Below are 17204 nucleotides of genomic sequence, written 5' to 3'. Positions count from 1 at the left end.
AATATATATATATATATATATATATATATATATATATAGGTTATATATATGGTATATATATATATGTATATATATATGTGTGTGTGTGTGTGTGTGTGCCATTAAATTTCTTGAATATGAAACACACGTGGCAAGGGTTTCAAATCGTATTGCATCATTTGCTTTATGTATTTCGTATGTAAGAAGCGATTTCCGTTATCTTTTCAATTCATTTTTTAACGATATAGCATATTAGCATGTTTCATTAGATACACACACGCGCGCGCGCGCGCACACACATACACATATATATATACATATATATATATACCATCACACAAGAGGGCTTATACTGAGATCTTTTATATTATTAATGTTTTGTTTCATTAGTTAACTACTTTAATTACTTGAAATTACATAATTCTAAATATTATTTTAGCTGAAATAAAAGTTCTTTTCGTTGTATTAAAGACATTTATTTTATTTCGCACGCAAAGAGAGATTTAATTTTTTCAATATTTATAATCTTACAATCCAGAAAAAGAGAAAAAGTGAAAAGAAGAACTCCCATAAGATATTTTAAAAAGCCGATAGTTATTTTTTTCCTGATCTATTCTATAATAGTACAATTAAAAATACGCATCGTATTTTTTATATATGTAAGTTTCGGCAAATAGTTACTGTTAAAATTTACACAAATATGTTTCCAGATTTGTGTGTAAAACAATAAATAAATGTGATATATCTAACAATGTATCTTTAAACAGTTACCTAATTATTTAATTTATAGATTTAATTCTCTCTTCCTTCGGATAGCTTTATAATGTATAATTTTCTTGTCTTTCTTTCTTTACTTCTTGTCAGTTTGCACAGTGCAAACTGACAAGAAGTATGTGGTATATATTAACTCGATAGGAAAAGTACTCTACATATACATAAATACATACACAATTCCACTCAGCCATTCACCTATTTATTTTTCCACCTATCCTTCCCCCACACATAGGTATATCTTTTTTCATTCTTTTTATTTATAACATAAAAACTAATTGTAATGTTTCCTTCCACATCTTATTTTGATTTGAAATAATTTTAATACAGATCGAATAAAGTATTATATAATATCGGGCAAGTCAGTTATATGTATATATAATCATCAATGTTTTAATTAAATGTTTTACAAAAATAATTATTTTTTGACATAAATAGTATATCAATTATTATTGTTTTTGTTTCTTTTTATTGTAGATTAGTCATCCCCTTACTATATATTTGTGTGTGTGTATATTAGTATTTGATATGTATCATTTTGACACACATGCACATATATATGTGTATATGTATTCCATATCCTATATTACTTGTTTTTCACAACACATACGCGCCGCGACTATCGAAAAATCTATATATTACGCATGGTAAATGTGACTTGAATAATGATGATGTGATCTCGGTGCTATAAATTCTATCCTTCTCGAGAAAAGTGACATATATATCTCTTGTTCGTAAACATGAGTATTAAGTAAAATTCTTCCATGGATCTTATTATCATGTAACTTATCACTGTTTTACACGGAACGCAGAGCGTGTGCTCAAATATTCGAATAAAAGGCATGATCCTTTCATCAGGGAGCCGGATAATTGTGCGAAATGCGGATCGCGAAATAGTGGTCTTACTCGTTTGACGGACGGTAAATAAGTTGTTCGCGCCAAGCAAATAACAGCGGAAAAGTCGACTCGGGCAAGAGAGCAAGATAGCAAAGTACAAAAATCAAACTAGCGAGAGAGAGAGTGACTTTCGGTATAAAATCCACCCGTTCGACCGATTTCAATTTAATATACGAAAGCGAATAGTAGCTTTTACTTTCCTGAAACAGCATTCAGTTGTTGTGTCACAGTGCATGTTGTCGTTTCGCGTCACATCATTGCAACACTGTATTAGAGAGGTTGTTGTTCGGTTATATTCCCTAAGATTTAATTAATTTAAATACGCGATGTGTTTATTAACTCTTTCGGCTTCTTTCGAAATTTGACGATAGCACTTGTCAACAAGAAAAAACTTTTGTTTACTTGCTAAGGATGTTTGAACGAATTTAAGATATTTTGGAGATACTGAATCCAAAAATGACAATAGTTTTACCGAATTGGCTCTAGTTTTTGAGATAATGGATACTCAAATTTTGATTTCATCCCAATCGACCTGTAGCTGCTGACATATGCAGCAGGATTTGATCTGTCTTTTTATTCTTTAACATTATTTTTATCTCCTAACGTGATCCTGATGACCCACATAAAAGAAAATTGAACAAACAGCATTTTCTATCCATTAATTGTGATTGTTTGAATCAGCTTATTTTGTTATAATGTTATTTTATTGAATACAACGCCTTTAGATATTTCATATATATATTTATGTATGATTTAAAATAGTTTCCATATGATTTGGGGATAGGCTACGCCTGATCATTATATTTTTTGCACTTTTTATGTTTTTAATGCGGCATTCATTATCTCAAAAATTAGAGTCAATCTGAGAAAACCAATGCCATATTCAGAGAAAAATCAGCGACACAAAGTTACCCTAAAATTGATCTAATATAATTTACAATAAAATCAATTGACCAGTGTAATTGATCGCGGCTTAGAAACAGTGCATATACATATACAAGATTTAAATAACGCATTGCTATTTTTTAAAACTAAGGCTTCCGTTAAAAAATTTTGTATAAAAGTTGCGGTGGATTTCGAGGGAGACATCTTGTCATAAGTATAGTCTTATTCCAGATAAAAATATTTGAGTTTTGAGGTCATTACTTTTTTAAACGAAACCACCATAATTTTTTACATAAATCAATTTCTCATAATATTTGGCGTAAAAAATTGTCAGAGTGGAATAATTTAAAGATAAATTTACGAGATATTTTATGCTTTATTCTGACACATTTTAACAAAAAATATGAAATTTCGTAATATATTCATTTTTCGATAATTTTACTTTAATTTTCTACACAGAATGATGAAATAAATCAATTGATGTAAGAAAAACATACCCTTGGGATTTGAAAAAAAAAATGCAAATTACATATTTTTTTAATAACTATATGTTTTTTTACACCAATTAATATCTCACTATTCTATGCAGAAAATTATTAAGTTAAGATTTAAAAAGTAATGATGAGATCTCGAAATCTTCAAAAAGCCTCCACCTGGAATAAAACTATATGGTTACAACAAGACTTTCCCTTCGAAATTCCAGAACTTTCGTACGAAACATTTTTCAATGGAAGCTTTGATTTTCGAAAAATATCAATGCATTATTTAAAATGCAGGGAACACCCTGTATTATAGCATGTTAACTAACTTTCGAGCATATTTCTTCCTTCTGGACTTCGAATTTTGATCAGCGGATTAAGACTTCGATCATTTAAAGACACAACGTGCATTCAGATAAAGAGAGAAAAAGAGAGAAAGAAGCGTGTAATCAGCTGTACTTCTTAGCCGCGACTCTGTTTCGCGGTCATCGTTCATGGGATCGTCGATCCGAGACGTCATCTGACGATTTTGCGTCCCCCACTATTTAACCGGAAGTCTAACTAAGTGAACTCTACTTATCGAACCAATCGAACAAGGGGGATCGGCTAGGGCTCGCCCGCGGACAAAATACAGTTCAGTTATCGCATATATATAAAGCAAGCGTTTTGAGCGACGAACGAGACAATATGCCGCCCAAATTCTACTGCATCAACTGGAAAAATCTGATGGGAGTTTCGCGACGATCTGACAGCAAGAGGAATTTCTCCATCGGATGTTTCGTCAATCGTGACGATTCGCTCAACTTAACTTTGATTCACGTCCCGAGGAAAATGAGTCGTTCTGCACATTTCTTCGCATCATCTGCCCTTACAATCGAAAAAATCCGTAGGACGCCGTATGCTGTTGATGTTCGTAATTCACAGTAAGTATCTATTCTCTTTTGTAGTCCTTAAATACATAATGACATTAAATAAGCAAACACACATTAAGATAATATTAAGCGACAGTGTTTTTTGAATTATAATTTAGGATATTACGCATATAATTTTCTACAAAATCTTTCCGCACAAATTCAAAAAATCCATTAAATAATGGATTTGTTTATGTTATTTCATAGGATTAACCCCTTAATGCGCAAGAGCCCGAGATAATTTTATACAGATTATTTTATGCAGAGATGTACAAAATGGATGTACAAACCCAAATTAAAATAAAAAATGAAAAATGTTTTTTAGACACCCATTTAAAAATAGGAAATATAAAATAGACATTTTTAAAATGGTTTTTTGAAATAAAAATAATTTTTTAAAAATATTTACATTTTTATATATTTATTTATATTAACATTTTTATTTTTTTATTATCCTCCTTCATTGACATATTATATTGAATTATGATATCAGAAAGTTCAAGTCAGATAAAGTCTTTTTTTCTTATGAAATATGGGGGGGGGGAGAGCAGATAAATTATCTTTAGATCATCATCAGGCCAAACTTTCAATTGTCATATTATGAAGATCATGTTCCTGAGTAACCTCCAAAAAATATTCTAACTGTCGCTCATTATGTATTAAGAAGTTTTTGACAAATAATTTTTAATAAATAAACAATGACTAAAATTTTTACTTAAAAATATGATTTTGACAACATATGTCAATCGGAAATCGTTTGAGACTTTACTTGACAGTGTAAAGATAAATATGTATTTTACCGTATCCCGTTGAACCAAATAAATTTTCCTTACCATCACTATAATTATATACATTTATTAATGCAAGATAATAAAAACGAAGGTTTACAGTATATTTTACTAATTTTATACACTGTCGAACACGAGAAGTGGTACCATACAAAAGAAAACTTTCTTTTTCGATATATTTTATCGAAAAGACGTCGCTTCAAGAAAAAAAATTTACATAATTTCTCGCTTTCTACATTGTAGTTCAATATATGACTGATAATAAGAATGCAAAAGCCTTAAATTTTATTTACATATCTTCAACATCGTACATTTCAAGTTCAGTTACTCATCATTTTAAAGATACAAATTTAATGATCTCTAAATAATGACAAACGTGAGTTTTTGCTAAATCATACTATTTATCTTCTTAATATTAGTTTTTCGTAAAGTTACATGAAAAGTCTATTTTTTTGGAATTTGAAGAACAATTTTTTATGATTGATTAAATATTTATTATGATTTTTTATTATGATTTTTTTCTATGTGAACAAAGTAAACATTAAACTAATAAAATAATAAACTATAAAATATTTAAAAAATTGGAGAAACAGAAAAATAATTTTTTATAGTTATAGTTTTTATTGTAGGGCCATTGGTAATTTGTTATTTTATTAATTTTATTAAAATTTTAAAATATTATTATAGTAACCGACGATGTTAAGAAAATCAAGATTTGATCAAACTTGAAGATAAAATTATCAGAAAATAAATTATTTTATTTAATCATATAACATATAACTAATCATTCAATTTACTGCTAAAAGTAATTAATTATCTATAGTTATTTAATTATTCATTGACAATATTGTAGCTGTTATTTTTGGATATAAGCTGATTAAAAATTAATTGTAAGAGTTGACTGAAATTTTAATAAACATTCTACTATCTTTTTTTAAATAACAATAACAATTAACAACAATTTTCCAATTTCCTCTTTATTTTATCTTTATATTTAAGTTTTAATTAATTAGAATTAGAATTAGAAAAATTATTATAATTAGAAAAATTATTAATTAGAATTTTTATTATTAGAATTAGAAAAATTATTATAATTAGAAGTTATTATTATAATATTATTATAAAGTATATATTAGAAATTATATGAAATTATTAGAAATTATATGAAATTACTAGAAATTAATATATTTAGAAGTTATAAATAAAATGATTACCAAGCTGTTAATAAAAATTTATAATTTTACTATTATAACTCAGTTAATTCTGGTTAGTATTTAAGCATATGTGTATTAAAAAATAATAGTTAGAATATGGTGCATCGCTAGTTGTTATTTAGTTTGTCTTATCTAATTGACTAGTTATTGACTATAAAATATTAACTAGAATATTCTAACCTTTGACTAGACATAAAAACTAGTTATCTATTTACTGATCCGTTTGGCCAGTTTCTGGCTATTTTTCGTTTAGAAAATGTTCTTTTAACAGAGTCTGCTATTAGAAATTAAAATTATCTATATTGATTAGTATAGCTAGCCGTCTAAATTGTATTTTATCTAAACAGAATTTTTTTACCCAGTCGTTGAACAATAAATCCAAAATACAAAAAACCGGCTGCAGTTTCTAACTTGTAATCAGTTCTTTCCTGACCATACTCCTTGTTGGGTGGCTTTAGCTCCAATTCAGACGAGCTCTATTGGTTCAACGATATTATTCAATCATATATTTTTGCTAAGAAAAAATTAAATACAAATTTTTAAAGAATATTTATTGGCAAAAGAATGTACGATAAATATACTATATTCGTGATACATTTTGTCACTTGCGACATTGTGTTTTTTGTTTAATATGTATTTTTACTTTTTTCAGAATGCCGAAATTTATTGTGACTCAAGTGGCAAAAGATCCATTGATTAAAAATGGGTACGATTATATTGGCAAAGTACCGTTATTGAACGCATGCGCAGTAGAAATCTCGCCGAAACTTCGTTATTATCTCGAGGAATGTGTCGCGCTGTGCTGTCCTAAGGAGATTTATATATGCAATGGTACAGACGCTGAATATATGCAAATGTTGAAAATTCTCCAAAAAAATGGAACCATCAAGAACTTGCCGAAATATGAAAATTGGTGAGTTTTATATATTCATTCGTCACAATATTATTGTATTATATTTTTGTTAAGTTTTAGTTTGCCTATTTGATAATATTTAAAAAAATAATAATAATTGAGAAACAGAGATTTTTACGAAATATTCTTTATACAATTTCCAGAAAATATAGATTATCTTTTTCATAGTAGAATAAAATTGAAATAAAATACACTAGTTGTATATTGATTTTTATTAAAAAAAGAAACAAAAAACAAAAAATATAACTATTTAATTCTCAAAAAATGTTATTGAACTATTATTTCTAATGGTCGATGTAGGATAGTTCACTAGAAGATACGCATAGAAATCAATCAGATATGTTGCATTAGATCTTATTTTATTAATTATAATTAACTACCTTAATACTGGCCAACAGTTTAATGAGAAACATCGTATAACACAGTTATCATATACATTATATCAAATATTAAAATCACAATTTTTATAGTATTAAAAGATTATTGATTTATTATGTTTGTAATAGGCATAAGATCTATATTGCTAAGTTCAGCTTTTTTGAGGACCTAACAGATAAGCAGTCTCTCGATTAAGGATCTTTTTCTCTTCTGGAAAGAAAAGGGATTCTGAACTAAAGAGATGACATTCAATTAGACAAATTGTTTATTGGTTAATTGAACACAGAATTCTCCGATTGGTCAATCGTATTGGTTACCTTAGATACCGATTGATATGAGTATGGCTGTATCCAATTGCACTGTATCCGAATGAACCTCTCCCGAACTAAGGGACTGCTTATCGGAGGGGTAGAATAAACTTGTTCGGGGCTTCGCTGTTGAGGACCGTCCTCTGTTTTTCTCTATTATTATTATTATTATTATTAATATTAATAATAATATTTATTAGTGATTCTCTAGAGGTTACGACGCTTTTATCAAGAAGCGTACCCGAACCTTTTACAATAATCTCATTACTTCTTCCCCAGCGAGAAATGATTGGTCGAATCGACGTCAATTCGACATCGATTCGACCCAATCGACGTCGAATCGACATCGATTCGATCACCATTTCTCATCGGGTCCTTACATCCTGGCCTTAAAGGCTTTAACATATCTTAACTCTTTCCCTCTTCCTCTCATCTCCTCTTCCTCCACCCTACATTTTTCTTTTTTTTCTTTCTTTCTTCCTTTTTCGTCCTTTTTTCTTTCTTTCTTCCTTTTCTCTCCTCCTTTACTATTTCTTATCCGCCTCTGCCTCCCCTTTTTTCTTACTTCTTCTTTAACTATAATCCTGTTTCCTTTCTTCCTTTTCCAAATCCAATCCTTCTTCCACAATCATTTTCCAAGCAGGCATATGGGTTTCCATACGATGCGCCACGCATATCATCCTTATTATTATTATTATTATTATGTTGTATATTTGTAATATCTGTATTTTTTCAATACATAACAGTTGGCTGGCAAAAACTCACACTGCGGACGTGGCACGCGTCGAGAAACGTACGTTCATCAGCACAGACTTGAAAAGCGACGCTGTTCCTACACCACGTGAAGGTGTAATTGGAGAGCTTGGAAATTGGATCTCTCCGAATGACATGAAACAAGCTATCTTGGAACGTTTCCCAAACTGTATGAAGGGTCAGTAGAAGTTCTCTATTGCATTTTTATGATTTGTTATCGATTCGCACATATTATATGAAAACTACATACAAGATATCTCACAAAATAATCTGATGTCCTTTTAATTCTAACAAATTATTTGGTTAATTTGAAAATAATATGGCTAAATAGAGATAAAAAGACATTTGTTTTTAATGAATATGTCGAGTTATCAATAATTTTCGAGTTATAAGCTATTGAAAAAGAAAGACTTTTCGTAAACTGAATTTTGTGGAATTAAAAGATTAACGAAACTATATTCTTCAAGTTAATTTAAGATGCACTTTACTTTAATAAGTTTACTTTAATAAAATTTTTATTTAAGATTTAATTAAAGTGTGTAAAAAATGGCTTTTTTGACAATTTTGCTAAGAAAAAGGTCGGTTTTAAATTAAACACAGAATTTGCTATTAAAAAAACACTTTGATTTTTGCACATCTTATATATACGAATGATATATCAAATATATAAATATTTATATATAAATATATAAATGTGTGTTTTAAATAATAAAAAAACTATCTACTGTAATAATTCTGATAATTAAAATTTTATAATAATAGGACGCACCATGTACGTGATTCCCTTCAGTATGGGTCCCGTAGGTTCCTCGCTTTCAAAAATTGGCGTGGAAATTACCGATTCGATTTATGTAGTTTGCTCGATGAAAATAATGACCAGGATGGGAGAGAAGGTGCTCGAAATTCTGGGAAACGACGATTTCGTTAAATGTTTGCATTCAGTGGGCGTTCCGGAACACAATTCAAAACTTGATGTAAACCATTTATGGCCGTGCGATCCCGAAAGGACGATCATTCTTCACAAACCCGCCAAGAACGAAATCGTATCTTACGGAAGCGGTTACGGTGGAAATTCCCTATTAGGGAAGAAGTGTTTTGCGCTACGAATTGGTTCGACAATAGCCAGGAAGGAGGGATGGCTCGCTGAACATATGCTTGTAAGTTTTCTTATTTCTATTTCTTAAATTACCCATAGTCAAATGAGTGATTGCGAAGTTATGATAAAGTAAAACGAAGTTTATATTAATGTTATTATTAAATAATAATATTAAATAATCACAGCATTGAGAGATGGCGAAGTAAGGATTATGGAACCATTTCAAAGGTTCTCAAATGATATTTTGTATAATATCACAAACATTAATAATGCATTAGCGTAGCTCTTCGTTATCAATAGGTTGCGAATAGGTATACTAGATGTTTCATATTATTCTCATAAATAAAAATCTGGCTGTCTTCAATGAAATTGTGGTCATTTTAAGCATTTCTTATGAGTTAAGTTCTTACTTATGTTTATTTAACATTAACATGAATTTTGTTTTATTATAACTTTGCAACCATTCATTTTTTATTATAGGTTATTTATTAAACTTTAATTAAACTTTTATAAACATTTTTTTATTGTAACGTGAGGTATACGCCCTAAAAGTTTGTCCAAAACATAAATATCCTATATGCAGGGTGGCCTAAATAGCTCTTAAGGCTCCTGGGTGCTCACCGCGGCCATATTGGATTGTGACGTCAGAGGCGAGAAAGCACACGCTGAAAATTCTTAGATGCCATTTTTTAATGAAAAGATATTTCGATTAAACAGCACTTCAGATGGCTTTAGCACACTCTTAAAAACCCCCGAAAACTATCCTTTTCCCTTTATAATCATTCAACATCTGTAAAATGATCGAGATGTCAGACTTTGACATGCGGAATGACTGCGCAAAGACTGGGCTTCATAATATTACATTTTACAGCTGTTGATTGATTATAAAAGGGAAAGGATAGTTTTCGGGGTTTTTTAAGAGTGTGCTAAAGCCATCTGAAGTGCTGTTTCATCGAAATATTTTTTTATTTCGAAATGGCATCTAAGAAATTTTAGCGTGTGTTTTCTCGCCTCTGACATCACGATTTCGACATGGTCGGAAAGGAGCCAGGAGCCTTAATAGCTTGATACTTCGGAAACTATGCCATCAATTTTATTAGATTTCTTGAATTGTATGGATCTAAAGGGTCTTCAAACTAAAATGAATAGTACCTCCTCGGTTGCGTAAATGGGAGTTGATTATAAAATTTTTAATGGGACTTTATACAAAATTACATTTTTAGATTCTATGAAAGAAAACAACTTAATTTTATTCGTAATATATATTATAAACATTTCCACTCTATTCATGCAACCGAGGTTTGGAAATTACTATTCATTCAAGTTTGAAGGCTCTTTAGACCCATATAATTCAAGACCTAAACTTTTAAAATCGATGGCATAGTTTCTGAAATAAGTTGTTTAGAGTTATGTGGGCTACCCTGTATATGCAAAGTAGGGCAAAGAAATTTTGTCCATCTTAAATATTTCCGTTTGTAATAATATGGAAAAACGTTATATACAAAACTTTAATGATATGAAGGGGGACATAATGTGATATGAAAATACTTTGTATGTTGTGGAGACGTAGAGGAGATTTCAAGGTCATCTCTTTTTTTTAATGGAATGCTATATTTTTTTATCACTATGTGTAGTCGCTGTTGTAATAGTTGGCTATTTCAGCATGCTAGGCATTAAAGATCATTCAAGATCACTGAAGATCGGAAAACAATTACTATTACTTTCGAATTGAAACTGCGATCTTATCATCACTGGATTTATTCTAGCAAATGCTTACTTTTATGTAAACAGATAGTCTTGTCGCAAGGGCAAGGTTACTTTAGATTCTAATAATACATTACGTATAGCAACGTAAACATTATAGCAATTTACGACATTGCGTGGAATATCAGTAGTGAGTATCAATTATTGATTGCTGAGACAAATTGCACCTATATATAGCATTGATAATCAAGATAAAATTTTCTTTTGAAGAACAAATAGAGATATGATTCGTATTTATGGGAAAACACATCAAAATTCGATAAAAGCTTAAATTATATGCTGAATGGTATTCAAATCGTGCACATCCTTCATCGGAACATGTATTTCAAAGATTGTGTAAAAAATTAAGAGAAACTAGAAGTTTGGCTACACGTAAGTCTAATCATCGAAAATGGGCAACCGATGAAACAAATTGCTGTTCTTACGATGGTAGCTCGCAGTGTTGTGCTTAGATGATTTTAAAATTAGCTAGATAAAGATGAGATAAAAATATGTAAATTCATCTTAGATAAGATAAAGATGATTTTATTTTAAATATATATAGATAAAAGATAAAATTATATGACGATTCATCTAGATAACTTCCAGATAATATTATTTTTAAAATCGCTTATGTAAACAGTTAAAAAATGTAATATAAAATAAAAAAAATGAAAATTATAGATATAAAAATATATTTATAGTTTTATTTATAAGTTTTTATCGTTTACTGCTCAAGTTCTATTACTTAAAATATTTTCATGTGCTATGAAACTCTAAACCAAATTATCTGAATATTATGTTAGATAATTTAGTAAAGATAACACTTTTTTTTATCTAAGATGCAGATATAGATAATACATTTTTTTATTATCTATATAAAGATAAGATAACGCCAAAATTTCATCTAGATGATCATCTATATAATTTTATTTAGATAACAGCAAACACTGGTAGCTCGTAACAGATTAATTCCCAACAAATTAAACGCGAGTCTGCTATCAGCAGGAGGAGCGAATCCTTGCACGATATAAATTTCATCCATACCATATTTTTGGTCTTTACCGAGAATTATACAGTACTGATTTTATGAATTGTGTTGCATTATGTTAATGGGCTCAACATGAAATATAAATGAGCAGAACATTTTTTTTTTCAATATTGTTTACCGATGAAGTTACATTTACTAATCATGAAAATCTAAATTTGCATCATATGCACTATCCCATAATATACACTGGTTTATTAAAAATCTATGCTGGTTACAACAAGTTGAGCATAAACGATAATGGGTAGTTAATGAATGATGCGGAATCATTCATGATCAATAATTTTAGACCATATTTTATCGATGGAACTCTTACTGTCGAAAAATATGAATATTTATAAGAAATACATTGGGGACTTTATTAAAAAATGTACCACTAAACGTTTGCCAAACAATGTGGTTACAACATGACGGATGCCCAGCATATTACGCTCGGAGAGTAAGAGAGGCACTCAATGAACTTTACCCAAGTGGTTGGATAGAACATGGAGGATCAGTTTCGTTGCCAACTCGTTTTCAAACTTAACCCCATTAAATTTCTTTCTCTGAGGAGCACTCAAAAATGTTGTCTATCAAGAAAATACTGACTACACCGGAAAATATGAGACAATGAATTACTGTAGCATGCTAGAATAAGTTCAGAGGAGATAAGACATGCTCATGATTCAGCAATAAAAAGATTGCAGCTTTGCATCGACACAAATGGTCAACACTTATTCAAACATCTTCTGGAATGTAAGAAAATTTACTTTACCACCACATTTAATCTTGAATGACCTTTAATGCTAGCATGCTGAAATAGTTATAACAGGACTATCACACAGCGATAAAAAAAATATAGCATCTCATTAAAAAAAAAAGAGATCACCTTGAAATCTCCTCTATGTCTCCACTAACGTACAAAGTATTTACATTGCATTATGTCCTCCTTCGTATCATTTAAGTTTTGTATATAACATTTTTCCGTATTATTACAAATAACGGAAATATGTATTTCAGATGGACAAAGTTTTTGTCTCACCCTATATATGTATATACATATATGTATATAGTGTTACATCTTTGGATTTTGCTCCTGAATCGGAGTTGTCCTTGTTTCCGTGAAATCATTGGTAGAAGGGTTGTTTATAAACGAGAGCGGACATTTTTTTTTAAATAATTGCTATTTTATTAAAGTTGTTCGACACTTTCGACAGCTGTCATACAATATGGACGTATTTTTTTATTTATGATCGGGAATTTATTATTATTTCTTGTATTTTGTTTCTGTGTTCTTTATTATTAAAATTAATAAGTTTCTTTTTAAAATACACATTGTTATTTTCGGCGCGATTGTAACTGCGAGTGATGGCTTGAGTTGCGAGATCGAGCGAGATCGACTCGCGGGCGCTACAAGAATATATCTATACATGATAGTAAAGCAAACAAACAAAATAGAATAAAACAAGTAAAATAGTTTACATCCCGTTTCAGATATTGGGTATCACAAATCCTAAAGGCAAGAAACGATACATCGCTGCTGCTTTCCCGAGCGCATGCGGTAAAACGAATCTGGCTATGATGCAACCAACTCTACCGGGTTATAAGATTGAATGCGTAGGAGATGATATCGCGTGGATGAGATTCGACAATGAAGGAAATTTACGCGCAATTAATCCGGAGAACGGATTTTTCGGAGTCGCGCCCGGTACAAGTTCGACTACGAATCCCAATGCGATGAAAACTATCTTCAAAAATACCATCTTCACCAATGTAGCGTCTACTAGTGACGGAGGAGTGTACTGGGAAGGAATGGAGAAGGAAATCGATGATAATGTTAAGGTATATAAATGAACGAGACGACACACATGAACAATTGGTTTTCTTTTTACCAATAAAAATGCAATAAACAAACATCTATGAAATTATTCAAGATATAGGACTACACTGAAATTAGATAGTAACGAGAAAAAAAACAAATTTTTCAAGGTTCTCTTTTGATAATTTTTAAAATTTATATTGCTATTTCTACGCTGACACATTTATTATGTATATGTTGTGTGTGTAAACAATGTGAAAAATAAACTTTTTATTTGATCGTAGGTGACGGATTGGAAAGGTAACAATTGGTGCAAAGGTTCCAAAGTACCAGCTGCTCATCCAAATTCAAGATTCTGCACTCCAGCAACACAATGCCCGATCGTCGATCCTTCTTGGGATGATCCAACCGGCGTTCCGATCGATGCTATATTATTCGGGGGCCGAAGACCGGAGGGTGTACCTTTGGTTTATCAAGCCCGTAACTGGCAACACGGTGTTTTCATCGGCGCTACAATGAGATCTGAGGCTACTGCCGCTGCTGAACATAAGGTATCGTAACTAATCGACTAATTTTATAGGAGTGCAAACTATGTAAAGAACCTTGCACTAATTCTATATGAAATTGGATCCTTATTAAATCAGCTCGTTTTCTCATATGTTGTAATTTATAACCTGCTGAAAAGGTGTAATAAGTTCAAAGCTAAATAACAATTACTGATCTACACATAGACAGTTAAACAACTCGTAGAGCAGAGTTTTTCGTGTTTGACTGGCTGTAAGTCACTAACTATCCATTATTTAGCTTTTAGTCTATTAGATTTTTGTTCAGCAGATCATAAAAGCTACAATAAATCAGAAAACCAGCTAATGTTACCGGAATCTAATTTTATATAGGATTAGTGCAAAAGAGAGATTCTTTCAAAATATATATTAAGCTTAAAAGAAATGAAAGTCCCAAAAGACTAATTGAGAGTTCAACTAAAGCTAATAGCTGTAATGTACTTTGCAGGGTAAAGTAATCATGCACGATCCGTTTGCCATGAGACCTTTCTTCGGTTATAATTTTGGACACTATCTTGCCCACTGGTTAAGCATGGCAAATGTAAAAAATGCCAAGCTGCCAATGATATTTCACGTAAATTGGTTTAGAAAGGATTTAGACGAAAAATTTTTGTGGCCAGGATTCGGTGAGAACTCTCGTGTTCTCGATTGGATCCTTCGAAGGCTTGATGGTGAAGACATCGCCGAAGAATCAGCTATTGGCTTATTGCCAAAGCCAGGATCTATCGATTTAGAAAATCTCAACGATAACGTAAATACGATAGAATTGTTTAGACTTCCGAAAGCCTTCTGGCAAAAAGAAGTCAAAGATTTGAAAGAATACTTTGACGCTCAAGTGGGAAGTGATTTACCTGACGCTATAGCGCTGGAACTTACTCGTCTCTCTGATAATGTTAATAATCTTTAATTTCCTAATTTGATAATTGTATACATTTTAACTTATAGTTAGTATATATTCTCAAGAGAGTACTTGCAATCTTTAATATTAAAAAATCTTTAATATTAAAAATTTAGTTGAGACAAAATTAATAAATTTTTTAAATAGTAAATTTTTTTAACGATGCAATGGCACACAGATGTAAAATGTGTAAAAAATTCTGTTCAATGTAAAACATAACATAAAATGCAGATAAAAGTAAGTAATATTAACATAACAATTGCGTTACAGAAAGAGAGAGAGGATTGTAATTTCTTATGTATAAAATAGAAAAAACAAAACATTGTAACTTCTTATGTACAAGATGACACTTATTTTAAAAGTATTTATTAAAAAATTTGGTTTGGTTGGGTTTTTCTTTAACAAAAAGATTTAAAGAATTGATATATATTATTTCATAACTTTTTCAAATATTTTAGTGTTATATTTTTAGTGTTAATTGATAATTAAGTTTTAAGGCTCCTGGCTTCTTACCGATCTTGTTGTAATTATAACGTCAGAGGCGAGAAAACATACGCTAAAAATTTTTAGATGCCATTTCGAAATAAAAAGATATTTCGATGAAACAGCACTCAGATGGCTTTAGCACACTCTTAAAATACCTCGAAAACTATTTTTTCCCTTTATCATCAATCAACAGCTGTAAAGTGACTGTAATATGAGGCCCAGTCTTTGCGCAGTCATTCCGCATGGCAAAGATATCATGATCATTTTACGATTGTTAATTGATTGTCAAAGGAAAAGAATTAGTTTTCGAGGTATTTTAAAAGTGTGCTAAAGCTATCTAAAGTAGTGTTTCATCGAAATATTTTTTCATTTAAAAATGGCATCTAAGAATTTTCAGCGTGTGCTTTCTTACCTCTGACGTCACAATCTAACATGGCCGCGACGAGGACCCAAGAGCAGGAGCCTTAAAATTATGTGTAATGTATAATAATATGTATAGTAATATGTTATATATAAATTAATTTTTTTAAATAAAAATATAAAATAAAGCTTTGCTATTCATTTATATTGCTAAAGTTAATTCTGATTTTGTTTAATTATTAATAAATGTTAGTGGAACATTAGAAACAGTAACACTTTTTGACACTAAATAAATATATATAAAGATAATTTATGATGACATTCATGTTATCTCATCGACTGTTAATTTCTTTTAATTCGGAATTTTTCTATCAATTACATTTCTGATTAAAATATCTCAAGAATTAATGTGCTTTAATAAAAAAAATCTAATAATACTTTTGTTATATAATATCGATAAAATGATATTATTATTTATTCATTATTATTAATTATTTAAAGATGGATGTTAAAAGATACCGAATTTGGCCCCTAAAGGTGTAAGTAAAAGGCATAGTGTGTTTTTTGTAGATTTTGACCTACTGAATACGATAAAACTATGAAAAAATTCGTGGGGTTTAGGGAACACCTTGAAAGTTTGAGCAACAGCATGGTGCATTATAATAGAAATTCGGATGATGTATGTACATATATGGAGCTACCACAAGAACGCATCCGTGTGTTTTTTTTAAAGAGGGGACCGGGAAGGAGGTGCATTTTATAAAACATACAGAAACAATCTAATAATAATTAATTAATAATAATTAATAATAATAATAGTTTACAAAAAAATTTTTTTAAATTATTTTAAACGAAACAAGGTATTTCTTATAGATTTTTGGATGCTGAAAACGATGTCACAAGCCAATTTTTACTAGCGCATGTCAGGTTACCAAA

General features: G+C 30.2%; 1 protein-coding gene across 5 annotated transcripts; it reads left to right on the top strand.

Annotated features, from left to right (window-relative positions):
• Nucleotides 1–1591: 1591 nt before the first annotated feature.
• LOC145946324 (phosphoenolpyruvate carboxykinase [GTP]) lies at nt 1592–16577 on the top strand. 5 transcript variants are annotated; one of them, XM_083055896.1, is made up of 8 exons: nt 1592–1925; nt 3427–3934; nt 6577–6837; nt 8270–8454; nt 9039–9433; nt 13637–13984; nt 14246–14512; nt 14973–16577. In XM_083055896.1, the coding sequence occupies exons 2-8, from the start codon at nt 3699–3701 to the stop codon at nt 15429–15431; spliced, it is 2151 nt and encodes a 716-aa protein (XP_082912022.1). In that variant the 5' UTR covers nt 1592–1925; nt 3427–3698; the 3' UTR covers nt 15432–16577. The 5 variants fall into 5 exon arrangements, with proteins under 5 accessions (XP_082912022.1, XP_082912021.1, XP_082912019.1 ...); XM_083055895.1 differs by having other exon boundaries at nt 3384–3934; XM_083055893.1 differs by having other exon boundaries at nt 3328–3934.
• Nucleotides 16578–17204: the final 627 nt, after the last annotated feature.

The sequence above is a fragment of the Prenolepis imparis genome, unplaced genomic scaffold (assembly GCF_030444845.1).
Source record: "Prenolepis imparis isolate NDT839.2.m4 unplaced genomic scaffold, iyPreImpa1.0 SCAF_15, whole genome shotgun sequence".
Lineage (NCBI taxonomy): Eukaryota > Metazoa > Arthropoda > Insecta > Hymenoptera > Formicidae > Prenolepis > Prenolepis imparis.
Note: the sequence above shows the minus strand (reverse complement) of the source record. Positions and strands in the feature narration are given on the sequence as shown.

Coding starts and splice junctions, on each gene's coding strand:
- LOC145946324 (XM_083055896.1), top strand. CDS start 3,699: ATGCCGCCCAAATTCTACTGCATCAACTGGAAAAATCTGATGGGAGTT. Junction 6,838..8,269: donor TTGCCGAAATATGAAAATTG/GTGAGTTTTATA, acceptor AATACATAACAG/TTGGCTGGCAAAAACTCACA. Junction 13,985..14,245: donor AAATCGATGATAATGTTAAG/GTATATAAATGA, acceptor ATTTGATCGTAG/GTGACGGATTGGAAAGGTAA.